The 14,840-nt window shown below is 35.5% G+C and overlaps 2 protein-coding genes across 2 annotated transcripts; one reads left to right on the forward strand and one right to left on the reverse strand.

Annotated features, from left to right (window-relative positions):
- Positions 1–4,087: 4,087 nt before the first annotated feature.
- Positions 4,088–4,891, forward strand: LOC110727527 (adrenodoxin homolog, mitochondrial-like). Its single transcript, XM_021907090.1, has one exon. The coding sequence runs from the start codon at positions 4,160–4,162 to the stop codon at positions 4,658–4,660; it is 501 nt and encodes a 166-aa protein (XP_021762782.1). The 5' UTR covers positions 4,088–4,159; the 3' UTR covers positions 4,661–4,891.
- Positions 4,892–10,220: 5,329 nt separating this feature from the next.
- On the reverse strand, positions 10,221–11,554 carry LOC110727529 (thaumatin-like protein). The gene is made up of 2 exons (XM_021907091.1): positions 11,189–11,554; positions 10,221–11,096 (listed from the first exon to the last, which is right to left on the reverse strand). Exons 1-2 carry the CDS (start codon positions 11,247–11,249, stop codon positions 10,420–10,422), a joined length of 738 nt encoding a protein of 245 aa, XP_021762783.1. The 5' UTR covers positions 11,250–11,554; the 3' UTR covers positions 10,221–10,419.
- Positions 11,555–14,840: the final 3,286 nt, after the last annotated feature.

Raw genomic sequence — 14,840 nt, forward strand, 5'->3', positions numbered from 1 at the left:
TATAACTAGAGAAGTGAATTGCTCATATGCGAATGGTTGAAATTCGCTTTAGTTATAACAGGATATACAACAAGCTTGGTTACTCTCCATCTCATTTTGCAACTTTTACATGATTATACACCTTTTAGTTGGAAGGAACAGGGAGGAAAAGAAAAGAAAGGAAAATGAAACTTGTAATAAAAGTTGTTTAATACTCTTCTAATCTCTGTGTAGGATTTGATATTTTGGATTTGTTTGATGTAACTACAAGCTAAACAGTTTATAACTTTAAATTCTAACTGTTATATGAACTAGTATGCTTTTTAAGATAATTTTTAATTTTAATGAATTTTATGTAGTGTTTAAGTAATATCATAGTTATATACAAATAAAATAGGGACATATATATATTATATATAATAAAATGAGTGACAAAAATTGAAAAATATATGGTTAGACCCAGTGGATTGGGTTGCATTTAAATCCACCTCCAAAAATTCGGGTCTGGATTTGGATCTCATTAGACCAAGTCTAGATACAGCCCATTGTCATCCTTATCCATGTTACTCAATTTGATAAAACAAACTTGTTTATCTAAGGACACTTTGGTTATTTTTGTCTAGGTTTTTGCCCTAAAACATTTTTTATCATTTGAACAATCATCTTCGTCGTCTTGTTCTTCCTTCTTTAACCCTCCTTTTTTCTTCTTCCTCTACTTCCTTTTTCAACAACAATGATGTACTCTTCACCAACACCTCATACAACACCCTAACATCACCATTTTCGGCGATGAATGGAAAATCTTAAGAATAATGGAGAATTAAGGGCATTGTACGATTAACTGCAAATAGGAGGAGAGATAATGGAAGAAGAAGAGTGATAGGCTAAAGTCGTATCACCTAATCAAAATTAATTCCTAAAATCACTAACTAATAATAGATAGGGAAGTAGGGTCGAATCCACAAGGAAACAACGCTCGTCTATTCCTAATTAATTATTATAATCTAAATTATCAAGAAAAAAATAAGGGTTTGTATGAATTAAACTAAGGAAGAAATCAATAAATTAAAAAGCCTAGGGTCAATACAGGTTCACCAATAATTAATACTCCGAGATAAAACATAACAATCAACAATTAATATTGCAAACATAACATGATTAACAGGCTCTCACAATTTATTAATCAACATAGATCTAACAGGCTCTCGCAATTTACTAGATTTAAGTTCCTATTGACAATAGCCTTTAATATCAAATTAACATCTGCTCGATTCATCAATTCAATATTGCTATACTTTTACAATCAAATCACATCGATTCAGAATCCAATTGTAAAGAATTAAAACAATTCAATAAGAAATTATCATGCAATATTAATAATCAATAATAACAAATTATCCCTTCATATTAATTATGGATCCCCCATAAACCCTAGAATTAAACTACTTACACATATTTAAATCTAAACTAATCAAAGCATATATAAAAGACATGATTGCAATCAAAGCACAAAAATAGCAAAGCAATTAAAATCAAAGTGATAAACAAAGCAATGAAAGAGACGAGAAATAATTCTGAATGAAGGAAATATGAAATTGCACTAAAAAGGGAAATCTTGAATTCAACAAATAATCTCTCACTAAAAGCTTAAGAATGAAAATTGTAATCTAAAAACGTAGCTAATAAATCTTACAAAAAGGTTTAAATACTAAACTCCAAATTAACCAAATCGACAAACCCTAAAGGCCTCCGGAATAACACGCGCCCGATTGGGCGAAGGGCCACCCGATCGGGGCCGCCTTTTTCTTCAAATCACTTTTCTGGGCATCTGCCCGATCGGGCCCGGTCTGTTCTTGGCCGAGTTTTCTTTCTTCTTTTTTATAGGCGCCAAACACTTGTGGCCCAAATTCACTTCTTCCTTAGACTAATTCCACGAACCAAGCTCTTAGTCACCAAGATAATCGGTCTTGGGCTACAAACGACGGTCATGAATGTGATAATAGCTTCGATACCTCATAGTGGACGGAAAACCATAGAAATCATCAACAAATCCGGGAAACTCCTAAAAAACAAATGTCAACTCTACAAAACACTGGAAACCACACATTAGTACTAAAAAGTAGCCCCGAAGAGCTCAAATATGCATAAAAATGACTGTGGGACGGGGGATAAAATAGCATATAAAACACATATATCAAAGAGTGAGAAAGGTATGATGGAGGAAAGAATTAATGGAAGATGACATGGAAAATTACAATTTTGCCCCCAAATTATTGTGTGAAAAGACGAATATGACCCTGGATAAACATACGATGTTTATCATATTGTGTAACTTGGATTTTCTCCACGTGTTGCCCTGGTTTCTCTTCATGAGAAACATCTTATGTTTCTTAACAGATAAAGCCCGAGTTATCTATTGGTAAACAGCCGCCAACTCATACGGGTGCTTTGTCAGCTGCTTAATCACCTAAAATGTAAGCCCACATCCTAACTCCTTATGTTAAAGCTTCCTCTATCGAAACTCCACCTACACCACCATCTTCATCATTTTCAAACTTCATTTATTAAATTGTCCACCGACACCACCATCTTCATCACGTCCAACCTTCATCCATTAAACTGGCCACATACACCATCGACATCACCATCTCCAACGGCTTTGCAACCAAATTAAACTAAAACCCTAGGAATTAAAGGTGAAATTAACAACCTTGGAAGCATTTTAAAGTAGCTCTTGGACATAATTGTCGCCGACGCAATGGTGGCCAATAGAGTTGGCGGGTGAGAGAGATTGATTTAGTTCTGGACCCGCCACCGCCCATTGCCGAAGTCACAACCAACTTTCGCCTAGCTTTGATTTTAGTGTTTTCAACTTATTGCTCCTACACCCTCCATCGTCGGAGCTACTTCACCTGCCATTATTGTGTGAGTGAGAGATAGGAGTGATTTAGGGCTTCCTAGCGAATGTTTGAAAGGTGGAGTCATGGTTGATTTTACCAAAATGCCTGAAATTAAATGAATACAAAACTGAAATTGGCCTAAGAAAAAATGGTGAAACAAAGGGCATGACTAACTCCAAAGGACAATGATATCATCCTTCTCCATTGATGACCCTTGCCTTATTCAATTTCTTCATTGTATTTTCTCTATCTTTCCATTAAAGATTCTTTATTTCTTTATTGACGTTCTTCAATTTGACATTGAAGGATCCTGTGTTAGCTCGAACTTAGAGGTGATCATTGGACGGGCGGGGCCGGAGCTAAAAAGTCATGGCCGTTTTTCGAGCCGGGCCGGACCAAGTTTCAGGCCGGATTTTTTGTGCCCAAACCCGCCCAAAATGGTCGGGCCGTGTGGGGTTTTCGGGCCATTTCGGACCGGGCCTAAAAATCAACTAAAAATGCATAAAATCGCATTTCCAAACCTGTCCCAAAAAAAAAATCGGGCCGAAAAATTCTGCCCATAATCAGGCCGGGCCATACTTGATTTCCCTTAATATTATTGAAATAGAAATTAATTGCCATTATGCTTCGTGTTAAAAATAAATTCCCAAAGTAGTGTCCACGTAGGATTGGTTTTCGGTTCAGCTTAAAACCGCTAATGGTATTAGCGGTTTTGCAATTTTGGTAAAATAAAGTCAAAGAGACCTGTTTTTATTGAAAGGCGGTCTCTTTGAAGTTATAAGTGTAATTGTCAGCGCTCTCTTTTCTTGTTGTGGGCTAAGAATTAACAAGGACGCAAAGAGACCTGTCGTATTGAGAGGCGGTCTCTTTGAAATAATCTTCTTGCAAACTAAGCCTTGTGAATTAACCAAGGACGCAAAGAGACCTGTTATTGTTAGAGGCGGTCTCTTTTAAAACCGCTATTACCATTAGTGGTTTTAAGTTGAACCAAAAGCAAAAAAAAACGATCCTACGTGGACACTATGTAGGGAATTTATTTTAAAATCAATGTATTATGGGAATTGATTTTTATTTCAACAATATTATGGGAAATCGTTCTAATCAACTCTACTCAAAATTATAAAAAAAATTACAATATTATCCAGAATTATTGACTTAAAATGACGAATTTGCACCTTTGAAATATGTGGAATGCCTAAGAAATTTGTATGTTCACTTTTTCACTCAAAGGCAATTAATTTCTTCTCATTTAGAGTCTCACTTTGACAAACCCCAACACAATGGCGTTCGCAAGTCTCCAGCGTCTCTCCACCCACCTTCACCGCACCACCGCCACTTCCTCCACTTTCTCTCTCCTCTCCAAATCCCTCCTCACCCGCACCACCACCACCGCCGCCCCATCCACCGGCGGCACTAAGAAAGTCTCCGATCGAATCGTCAAGCTCTTCGCAATCGATTTAGACGGCCACAAGCGCGAAATCATCGGTCTCTCAGGCCAAACCCTACTCAAAGCCCTAACTAATCACGATCTAATCGACCCTGCTTCTCATCGTCTTGAAGATATCGAAGCTTGTTCTGCTGAATGCGAGGTTCATATTGCTCAAGAATGGCTCCAGAAGATTCCTGCTGCTTCGTATGATGAACAGTATGTGCTCAAAAGGAATCAGCGAAACCGTGTTCTTAACAAGCATGCTAGGTTGGGTTGTCAGGTTGTTCTCTCGCAGGAGCATCAAGGTATGGTTGTTGCTCTTCCTGAGCCTAAGCCTTGGGATACTCCCTAATTTTCCCCAATTTGATTAGGGTTTGTGGGGTTGGAAATGTAAGCATTTTAAGGGTTACTTTTGTTGTTACTTGATTTTGATAATAAGGATTTGATGCAATTGGGATGCTTTATTCTGGATTCTTGTTGTTGCTATGATGACGACGATGGGGAATTGTTGTTGACAATGAGGAATTTTTTTTGCCAGTTCTGATTAATATTTGCTGAATTATGGTTATGTTGAATTATTGAACTTTGAATTTTTATTATATTGGGATGTTGTTTCTTTATGTTTATGTCTGCTGGAATTGCTATTGCTTAGATTTTGAGCTTTAATCATGGGGAAGTTGTTAAGTAGATTGGTTGTAGGATTCAGGTTCATAGTCGGAGATTGTATAAGGGCTGTTTTGAGGGGAGATTTTATGCAACTGGCAGAAAATTTGTGAACTTGATTGTTCAAAGTGAAGAGAGACTGAATTTCATAATGCTGTCGTGTTTGGTATAATGTATAATGTTATCAAGTTTTGAGAATTGAGAATGGACTCGATTAACTTTTCCATTACCTATAGCTTGGTATGAGATGTGTTGTGATACACTCAATTTCTTAAGGATAACCATTACTACCTATTTTAATTTATTACCCTTTCCAACTCTATGGTAACAATAGATGTTACCCTCCTAAATCCTCAGTTTGATTTAAGGGATTCTTTTTAATAGTTATACCAAACAATTATAATGGAAACAGTTAACATAACCGTTTCTTATTTGTTTCCATTCCATTTTCTATCCTAAATTCATACCAAACATGCACTATGTGGAGTTTTGTGGGTGTGTTGGGGATAGAAGTTGTGTTGATTTAGGCTTCTTGAAGAATTTTTGGGTCTCTTAGAAATGTGATATGAACTGCTGGCTTTTAAGTTTTCTCTGCTGTATGTTATTTACTGTAACAGCTTTAGTAGAAATGAGAGCTACATCTTAATGAATTGAGAAAAGGATAATGTGAAATGTGGTTATGCACAATGAAATTTAGTTACCATGGTGCCCATAAATAAATAATGAAAATGCAAGATGATATAAGTGCCTACATCTTAGAGGAAGGAAATGCTGTAATACGGAGTAAGTAATACCCTTTATGTTCTTAAGAAGTTTGGCATTTTGTTTTTAAGTGTTAGCATAGATTAATCATTTCTTCTAGTATGTTTACACTTCAGTGGAGAATCCATTATGGGTCATCGTTAAGTGGAATTATCATGGAAAAATGTTGTTTGCTTCATAAGCTTGCAGAGGACCAGAGTGGACATTTGTGGTCAATATGAAGTATTATTTTGAAGCTGATCTTGAATAGGCTATACTTTTTGCTAGACCAGGGAACTTGATGTATTTCTTCAAATATTGGAAGAAATTAGTGCTCATATCTTGAAGAATCTAGAGGCTACTGTAAAATTTTGTTTGAGTAGTTTAATTATGCTATGTGAAGTTTTGCTCCTTGTGAGGAAATACGAATGCACAATGATCTAGTTTGGTTACGCTTTTATGGAAGTTATGACATTTTGATCAGTTGGCCCTTTTTGATATCAAAAACATGGTTGTTTTTCTAGCAATTGTTTGATGGAAATTTGTCTGGCTTTTGATGAGTAATCTGTGTTAGTCATCTTAATCTATGCAAGGGAAAATTGTATGGGTCTCTCAGTCTCTTAGTCCTTGACCTTCCTATTGGACAGGAGACTATCATGTGTGACTATTGTTGGGCAGAAATTTGAGCTGCCTGTGCTAGCCATGTCACTTTTCAAAGTGACTCACTGAGCAAAGCAGCTTGTACTTGAAGCCTAAGATGTGCTCCCCAATTCTCTGAAGCCCAAGATGCTGCTAAGAAATGCACGGCAAATCAGCAATGCATTTTTAGTGAGGCGCAGTAATTGCATTAAGTTCACCAGAGCCCTACTGTGTGCAAGGCTACAACCTCATCTTATGAACAAAATATTTGATTTTAAGAACTGGCCTTGCTTCAATTAGGTGCTTATTTCACCCCTGTGCTTTCTGCTTAGGCTTTGGGACCTTGTTGCCCAAAAAACACTGGTTGATAAGTTGAGTGATGCAGGACCAATGCAAGTTAAACTATTTTGGCTTACCATTAAGGGGAGTTGCTGGAAGTTACAAATTAGCTTGAGTTGCTAAGGTGGCACGGGCATTAAGGATATCCTTGAAACTTAGAAGTCTTATCTAATCTATTTCAAGTACTTTGGTCTTGTGCATAAGATGTAATGAGCAGTTATTTATGCCTTTACAAATTTGAATGTGTTCATTCCACCACGTTCTTTCTGCATTTGTCCTTGACCATTCTTTAAAGGGTAGGAAAAGTTTGTTTGGTCATAGAAGAGTAAAAGATACATGAACTTAAGATGCTCAGGAAGCCTTGCAGCAGGGGATAGACTGCCCTGATTGCTTTTACAGCTTGTTTGGTTGAAACCATGAAATTGAGAGAGGTTAGGAATGGATGGTTTAAGGCTCTTCTATTGCAGCTTCTGAAATATAAGTACTACGTATTGAAGTTTATCCTGCTACAGCCCTCAAAATCTTTTAGGCTTATATTTCCCCACAGAGCTATTGGAGTCTGAATTTCTGTGACATGTATGGGGAACTGAGACAGACATGCTATTGAAAATTTTCCTCATTAGCTGCAATTTCAGATGATTGAATTGATTATAGGATCTTCTATTGCAGCTTCTCTGAAATAAGAGTATTGAAGATTATCCTGCTACAGCCCTCATAACCTTTTAGGCTTTCATTTCCCTACAGTGTTATTGGAGTCTGAATTTCTGTGACATGAATTAACAACTAAGACACACATGCTATTGAAAATCTTCTCCATTAGCTGCAATTTCAGAATATTGAATTTGGGTGCCAGCGGCCAAAATACCCCTTCATTGACTTTCCCATATCCTTAGTTCTCATTCAAATTATGCCTCCCCAACAGGAGATACGAGGTTTTAGCTTTTCCATCTAGTAAATCTGTTATGAGGAGAATATTTAGCATGTGTGATTCATTGTTTAGGAAGTATTTCCATGCAATCTGATGTCAACCAAACAACCTGAGGAATAGTGAGGATTCTCTTTTGATTCTTAATTGCATAGTGATTCATTGTTGCATTAGTCACTGTTATTGCCATGTTGGATCACATGAGCTACAGTCAAGTTCCACCCTTTTGTTTGTCCTATAAATGTAAATGATCTTGGCTTTATGTTTCCCATCTCTACCCCTTTGATTGTTGAGCTATACGTTTAGACATTTGACAATTACAAACACAAAATTGAGCAATAAGTCACTTTGTCTTTACAATGTTCCTTTCTCTCTTTTCGAGACTGAGAGTATCATATAGTCTTGTTATAGATGTATCACAATAACCAGACAGTAATTGTTTAGGTTAATTAGAGTTTTCCCTAAGAGAAAGTTGTCCTAAAGGTGTATATTAGTTAAGACATTTTCGAAAAAGAATAAAATGGCAATATAGTTTGTTAGGTACAAAGACTTCAAATGGGGAGATGATGACGAGTATCCAACTTATGTAATTCTAAAGATTGTACGTTGGTTAGACTAGGCCTTGTTTGGCAATTAGCTTTTAGATGTTATCTAGTAAGTACTCTAGTAGTTGTTTGCATTAGCCGTTTTGACTAGTTGTTTGTGTAAAAGTATTTTGTAAATAGCAACAACTTTTATGTAAGATTTTGGTTCCAACTTGCTTGAGTTTTTTAACCTCTTACCTCCATTTTTTTTTCTCCTTTCAGTGAAGGTATTTAATGAATCTGTAAATCATTTGATGAGATTTGATCCCATATATTAGGTGTCATTTCACAAGACTTGACCAACTACAACAATTTTTGAAATCGCATTGAGTTAACATTTACCATAGAACCAAACCTATTCTCGAGATTGTATAATATAGACCTAGTGCTATGTCTATTATGGTTGCAAACCAACTTTTATAAACCTCGAAAACACCCTTGAAATAGCCATATAATTGATCCAAATGATCTAATTTTGTGTGTTAGATTTAAAATACCTATGGAAACATAGCGGCTTTGTGCTCCTTGTAATTATGTCTTAAAATAATTTAGTTAAGTCTTGCCTTGTCTCTTAAAAAATGCCCCTAAGACAATCCAAGGCGCAATCTTTATTATCTTAAGATGGTGTTTTGTAAAAATAAAAAAAGAGAAATGAAAAATTTTAAGTTGTTCTTGTGTTCATTCTTCGTTACCATATAAGCTCGTTTTTTTCAGCTCATGTTGGATAAGATTTGCCAAAAAAAAAATGTGTTTTAGACAACTTTGCCTTAGGTCCACTAATTATATCCCTCATTGTATCACAAAAAACTAATATAATCCCTCACAAATTCAATCTTGTAAGGAACAATTGACTTCGTTATATAGTGACAAAGCTTGTCCCATCTTCTGATTAACTTTATAAAAAAACCAACTAATCAATTTTATTAAATTGAACCTTATTTAATCGTTTAGCCAATTCAAATATGTCACTACCAAAAAGGCAAAAACACTTCAAATTTAAAAAATGAGGATGAACATTTTTTGGGCTATTATTTGGGCCTGGCTTCTGAACTCATACCTAAAATTAGGGTTGGACATCTCTTAACTTCGCAAAAAATCTCTGATTATAAAATCTGAGCTTGCTCACTAACCTAATCATTCGTGCTCAGCAACAAACTTCAGCAGTTATCTTCTTCCCCATTTTCTCTCTCCTCCCCCAAGATTTTCAATTGTTTTGATTACCAACTCAATTTTAGTTACAGAATCAAAAGCAAGGTAGCTTCTTGTTTGGATTTCGAATGTATTTTACAATCCAACCAATTTTTCCTGAATCGGAGCCTTGCAAAACCCTAATTCATCAGTATCACTCGCCTGAATTTGATTCACTCTGATCTTTCGGGCCCTTATATACTGAAACATTTGATTAATTTAATCTGTAAATTTTAGGGTTCTTCAATTTTTTTTTTCATCAGCAAACGCACTCTGTCCCATAACCATTTTCCATGTTTTGAGGCAATTTCTTCGTTTGCGAAATTAATGGAGTTTTTCAATTTCAACTTCCAATTTACTCGCCCATTTGTTCTTCTTTCCGATGATCAAATCGGGCACGTGGTTGGAATACATTTCCTCTCTTTTTCTACATTCGACGCTTTTTTTCTGGCATTTTGCCATTTTTTTTCCTGGGATTTTGCTTTGATGCCTGGAAATTTGTGTTCATGGTATGATTAATTAATTTAATATTGCACCTTAGTATAAATATTGGTACCCACTAATTAAATTCAATAATGGGTTGCTTTGATTTAAGGTGCATAAAAAAATAGCTGAATTTTATTGTTTTTGATGAAGATCAAATCAATAAATTGCAGCAGCGGCCAGACAACCGTAGAGATGGATCCACAGATGAGGTTGCTTATTATTGCTCCTTGTCTACTAATTCCCTCTCACATTTTTTTCCACAAAATCAAAATTAAATTAATTTTCAAAGTTTGCAAAAGTATACAACAACAACGCCTTATTCCCAAAATGATTTGGGGTCGGCAAAGTTTGCAAAAGTCTAATTTTACTAAAATGATTGTGTTCGAATCTCATTGCCCCGACTTTAGACAGAGACTTAATCTAACGAGTTGATGGACATTCTTACAGCTAAAGCTTCTTAAGATTACAGACTTACAAAGTAAAAAGATAATCTAAGTGACTACTTACTCTTGCTTAAGAGTAGTTTGATTCTTTGTGATTAATGAACTACTTTGGAGGACAAAATGTAACTACATATCTTGGTGCTCTGCATCTGTTAAGACTCGATGAATCGTCGTATGCGTAAGTGTATGCCTTTGGACAAATGGCCTTGAACAGATTAGCAAAGACGGTAGGCTTACAGGTTTTAGGATCTGAAAACTCGCCTGTACAGCAGTACTTGGCAGATTGCATAGCTAAGCAAGCACTCTTACAACCAACCACTTTATTACCCTTCTTAACTTCCAGTGCTGATGGACAACAGACATTCAGATCAGCATCGCATTTAGCAACACCACATCCGACCCCTCCCCCTACCGGTTTCATTGACACAGGCAAGTTGAATCCATCAACGAGGCTGACATCGTAGTAATGTAGAGGAGAGACTGATGAACCGAATGTCATTTCAACCACCGTAGTTGGGGGGACTCCACTTGTGCCGCGGCAGTGAATTTGGCTAGCACAGTCACCAGTCTCACACTGCCCTTTTCCTTCTGCATCAAAACTGCAACCTTGCCTACCCCATAACCTTCCTGCCCATTTGTCAGGCAGGTCTAGAACAACTTCCTCGCCGCTGTTGAGTTTGAAGCCACCATCTTTGGGATTTTGCTGACCCGGGTTTCCTAAGATTCCCGGCCACAGCTCTTCATTACAGTTGTTCACTATTATCAACTGAACAGCAGCGTCTGTAATCGAAAAAACAGTCAGTTTTTTTTGTACTGTCAAAAACAAACATGTTAATGAAAGAACAAGAGGCAATATTTACAACAAGATTTACCTGTAATAGAGATTAAAACTAACAGATTCAGGAAACAAGAAGAAAGAAAAAGGTTTCCCATAGATTAGCTTTAGAATGTGGTATGTTCAACACTAAGTTGAGGCAGTGATTGACTGATTATTAGGGAAACTTCACTTAAGAGTTCTGCTTCACTCCACCCACAAATCTTCATATTTATTGGGTAAAATAACTTGAGACAATCTTCCAGAATTGAATATCTTTGTATCACTTCGATGTATTTTTAAATCCACTTTTCTTCCTTTCTCTCTCCATCTTTTTTTTTTTCTAGTATAATATTGGTACCTTATTCTTTGATGATCATTATTTGAAATTGCAAAAAAAATCCATTTTGAGAAAATGGGAATTTATCCATTGCTTCCAAGACAAGGTGCTCGTTATTTTATGTCCTAGTCATCTAAGATCAAAGAAGAAAAAGGAAGTATACTCACAACTTTAATAGGATTAGTAAAATAATCACGACTTCCAATTAACTCTAAATAATTATCCCATTATTAGTGTTTTTTTCGGGTCAATTAATATTTCCTTAGGTTTTTTTGTAATTAGATGACTTTTATTTTTAATTTTACTTTCGCTAATGCAAAAGTTCATCTTCAATTCTTTGAGTCTCGATGAACACTTAAACATGTTTATCTTTAGAAAATTTACATTGGTATAAATCTAATAAACCCTCGTTTCTATTTAATTCACTAGCATTCTTAAAATAACACTATTCACATACTTTTCTTGACCCTGTTTTATAATTTATACGTAATGAAAATGTAGTCATGTGATATTTAACCTTTTTATAAACAAATTAGGGTTGTGATTGCATGATGTACGTGGTAAACTCAATTAATCTCGAAAAATACTTTTTTTCTCGAAAATTATTTGTATTTACTATACTTCTGTTTACTTAGGTATATGCTTAGATTGTTTTCAAAAAAAAAAAAAAAAGAAAAAAAAAAAAGGTATATGCTTAGATAAAGTGAAATACTGAAATAGGATACCTCCAATTCTCCATATGACCATATCCATTTTGTCTGCCCAAATGCGCAAAGGAATTTAATGGTTGCTTCTTCCATGGGTTATACTTGATAACTAATAAATCCCTATAAACTAATCACCTAGTACTTCAAAGTCTATAGATTCGAAAGAACTATGCTATTATGTAGTGGAAGCCGAAAGTTAAACTATTATCTTATTTTTAACCTGGTTAAAGTACAAGGTTGGAGCAAAGTATCTGTCCAGGTTACTCAATTTGAGTAACAAATTGTGTTACTCAAATGGCATTTTATGTAAATATGGCTTCTTCTTCCCCTTCTTCCTCCTCCCTCATTTCTCATTTATAAACACAACCCCAACCACCATCATTTCCGGCAGATCCGCCGCCACCACCATCACCAGCATCTCAGTCTTCTTCTTCCCATCTTGGCGGGCCCAGAAATTTCCGATTGGTGAGTCACAATCGATAACCAAATATGTAAAAAAAATTTTGACAACATGACAAGCTTAGCTCTCTAATAATTGACAAAGCATTAGGGTGTATTGACAATTTGACAGACATAATTGTCTATATCATTAGGGTGGGTCGACTATATCATAAGCAATTGTCCGAATCGCCAATCAAATCAGCACATATGCAAAACCTCATATAAACTACCAAAGCTAATGGTGTATTGACAATTTGACAGACATAATTGACATCAATAAACACCCTAAATAAATATTGACTACAATTCACAGGGTTAAAAAGGTTCAAATTTCATCAAAAACCCAACAACATTAACAAAAGGTTTAAAGTTTACCAAACAAACAGCAATAAAATCAACCAAAGAAAATAATTTTTTTTTTTTAAAAAAAACACTTAGAAATTTTTTTGGGCCCTGGTGAGTCATTTGACATTTGACTCACCATCCACAAGGCTAGGTCCGCCAATGCGGCGGGCATCTTCCTTCCTCAACAACGACCCTTACGTCGCTCACAAGCCCCGACCCCATCATTTCCGGCGTCCGTTCCGGCCGATCTAACCATAACGACCCTAACGCCGCTTCACGGCAAGAACAAAAAGACACCATAATTGTAAAAGTGTAAAGTATGGCCATATCAACCCCCTAGGGAAAGCTTATACTTCACGGCAGCACTTTCAACCACCATAGGTGGTGGTGGTGGTGTGCAATTATGTTCAGCGGCGACGAAGTGATGATGGTGGTGGCTATGGTGGATGTAATGATGGTGGTGGTTGGATGGTTGAGGTAGAAGAGGAGTGAGGAGAGAGAAAGTTGATAGTTGAATGGGTATTATAGAAAAGTCAAAAGTACCCTTATTAATGCTAGTTCAAATTACCAACATGCCCTTTGAGTAACAAATCATGTCACTCAAATTGAGTAACTTGAATTTCCTCTGTCCTTACGGAGTGCTATACTCACTGAGAACTGTTTTTGGTGTATCCACGTATTATAAACTTGGTTAAACCTTATTCAATAAAGGCGATTGCTCAATAATTTTAATGGCCACAAAATTATAGCCTCGGTATAAAAAATAAAGATCTAGCAGACTAATTATCACATCGTGTAAAGTATATTAAAAGATAACTAAATAATTATAATGAACAACTTAATATTTTAAAAAGTTTAGTTTAGATTTTATAAAAAAAAACAAATGTAATCATTTACATATAATCCTTTTTTCTAATAAGATATTTTATTTAAAACAAGTATTATTGTTAGAATTTTTTTTTAAAGTGACGCCATCAATTGTCTCTTTTAGCTTAATTTTGTCTTTATTATTATGTCATGTAATGTAATTAGTTAATTCCCGAGCCATACTCGGATTTTTAAATTAATATATATGTTAAGTACGAGTCTGGGTCGCACCTACAAATTAAGAGAGAGTCCACTTCACAAGTTCAAGGAGGTTCCATTCCAAAATCATATGGCAATAAGAGGAGTAGCTCATTAGCAGTGTTTTAGCTCTCTCTTCTTTTTATCAATGTGGGACTCTTACATGCGTTATTTGGTGGGATATACTTCAACACTCCCCCTCACATGTAAGGTCCCCTTTAACTCAAGGATCACATGATCCAATTCAATTTGGCCCAGAATACTTAATGCCATTAAAGGTCCTAAACCATAGGTCTGGCAATATACTCAAGCCATTAGAGGTAGAGGTTACAAATCGTGAACCTGGCTCTGATACCATGTTAAATACGGGTCTAGGCTGCATCCGCAAATCAAGAGAGATAATCCACTTTACAAGTCTAAGGAGATTTCATCCCAAAATCATATGGCAATAGGAAGAGTAGCCCCCTAGCTTTATAAAGTGTTTAACTCTCTTCTTTTTATCAATGTGGGACTTTTACCTGCGTTATTTGATGGGATATACTTCAACAATATATCATAAAAATCAAAATTTACTCAATCTATTTTGTAATCAATTGCAAGTTTTATAAAATTCGGCTTAAAAAATATTATGTGCTTCATACATTATAATATCTATTCTAAGGAAAATATAATTAGGATTTAGTATGTAGTATAGATTTTAGAGTTGCATATTCTTTTTGTATTAATTGTAAATTATGTATGTATATAATAAAAAAAGTAGTTGCATATTTGTGGGAGTAAAAATTGGTAATTTTTATTTTCCGTCAAAAAAA

Source organism: Chenopodium quinoa, unplaced genomic scaffold, assembly GCF_001683475.1.
Source record: "Chenopodium quinoa cultivar QQ74 unplaced genomic scaffold, ASM168347v1, whole genome shotgun sequence".
Lineage (NCBI taxonomy): Eukaryota > Viridiplantae > Streptophyta > Magnoliopsida > Caryophyllales > Amaranthaceae > Chenopodium > Chenopodium quinoa.

Bases quoted from the DNA above. Each gene is read 5' to 3' on its own strand.
- LOC110727527 (XM_021907090.1), top strand. From the start codon at position 4,160: ATGGCGTTCGCAAGTCTCCAGCGTCTCTCCACCCACCTTCACCGCACC.
- LOC110727529 (XM_021907091.1), bottom strand. From the start codon at position 11,249: ATGGGAAACCTTTTTCTTTCTTCTTGTTTCCTGAATCTGTTAGTTTTA. The intron at 11,097-11,188 runs GTAAATCTTGTT...TTTCGATTACAG, and splicing joins AGTTTTAATCTCTATTACAG to ACGCTGCTGTTCAGTTGATA.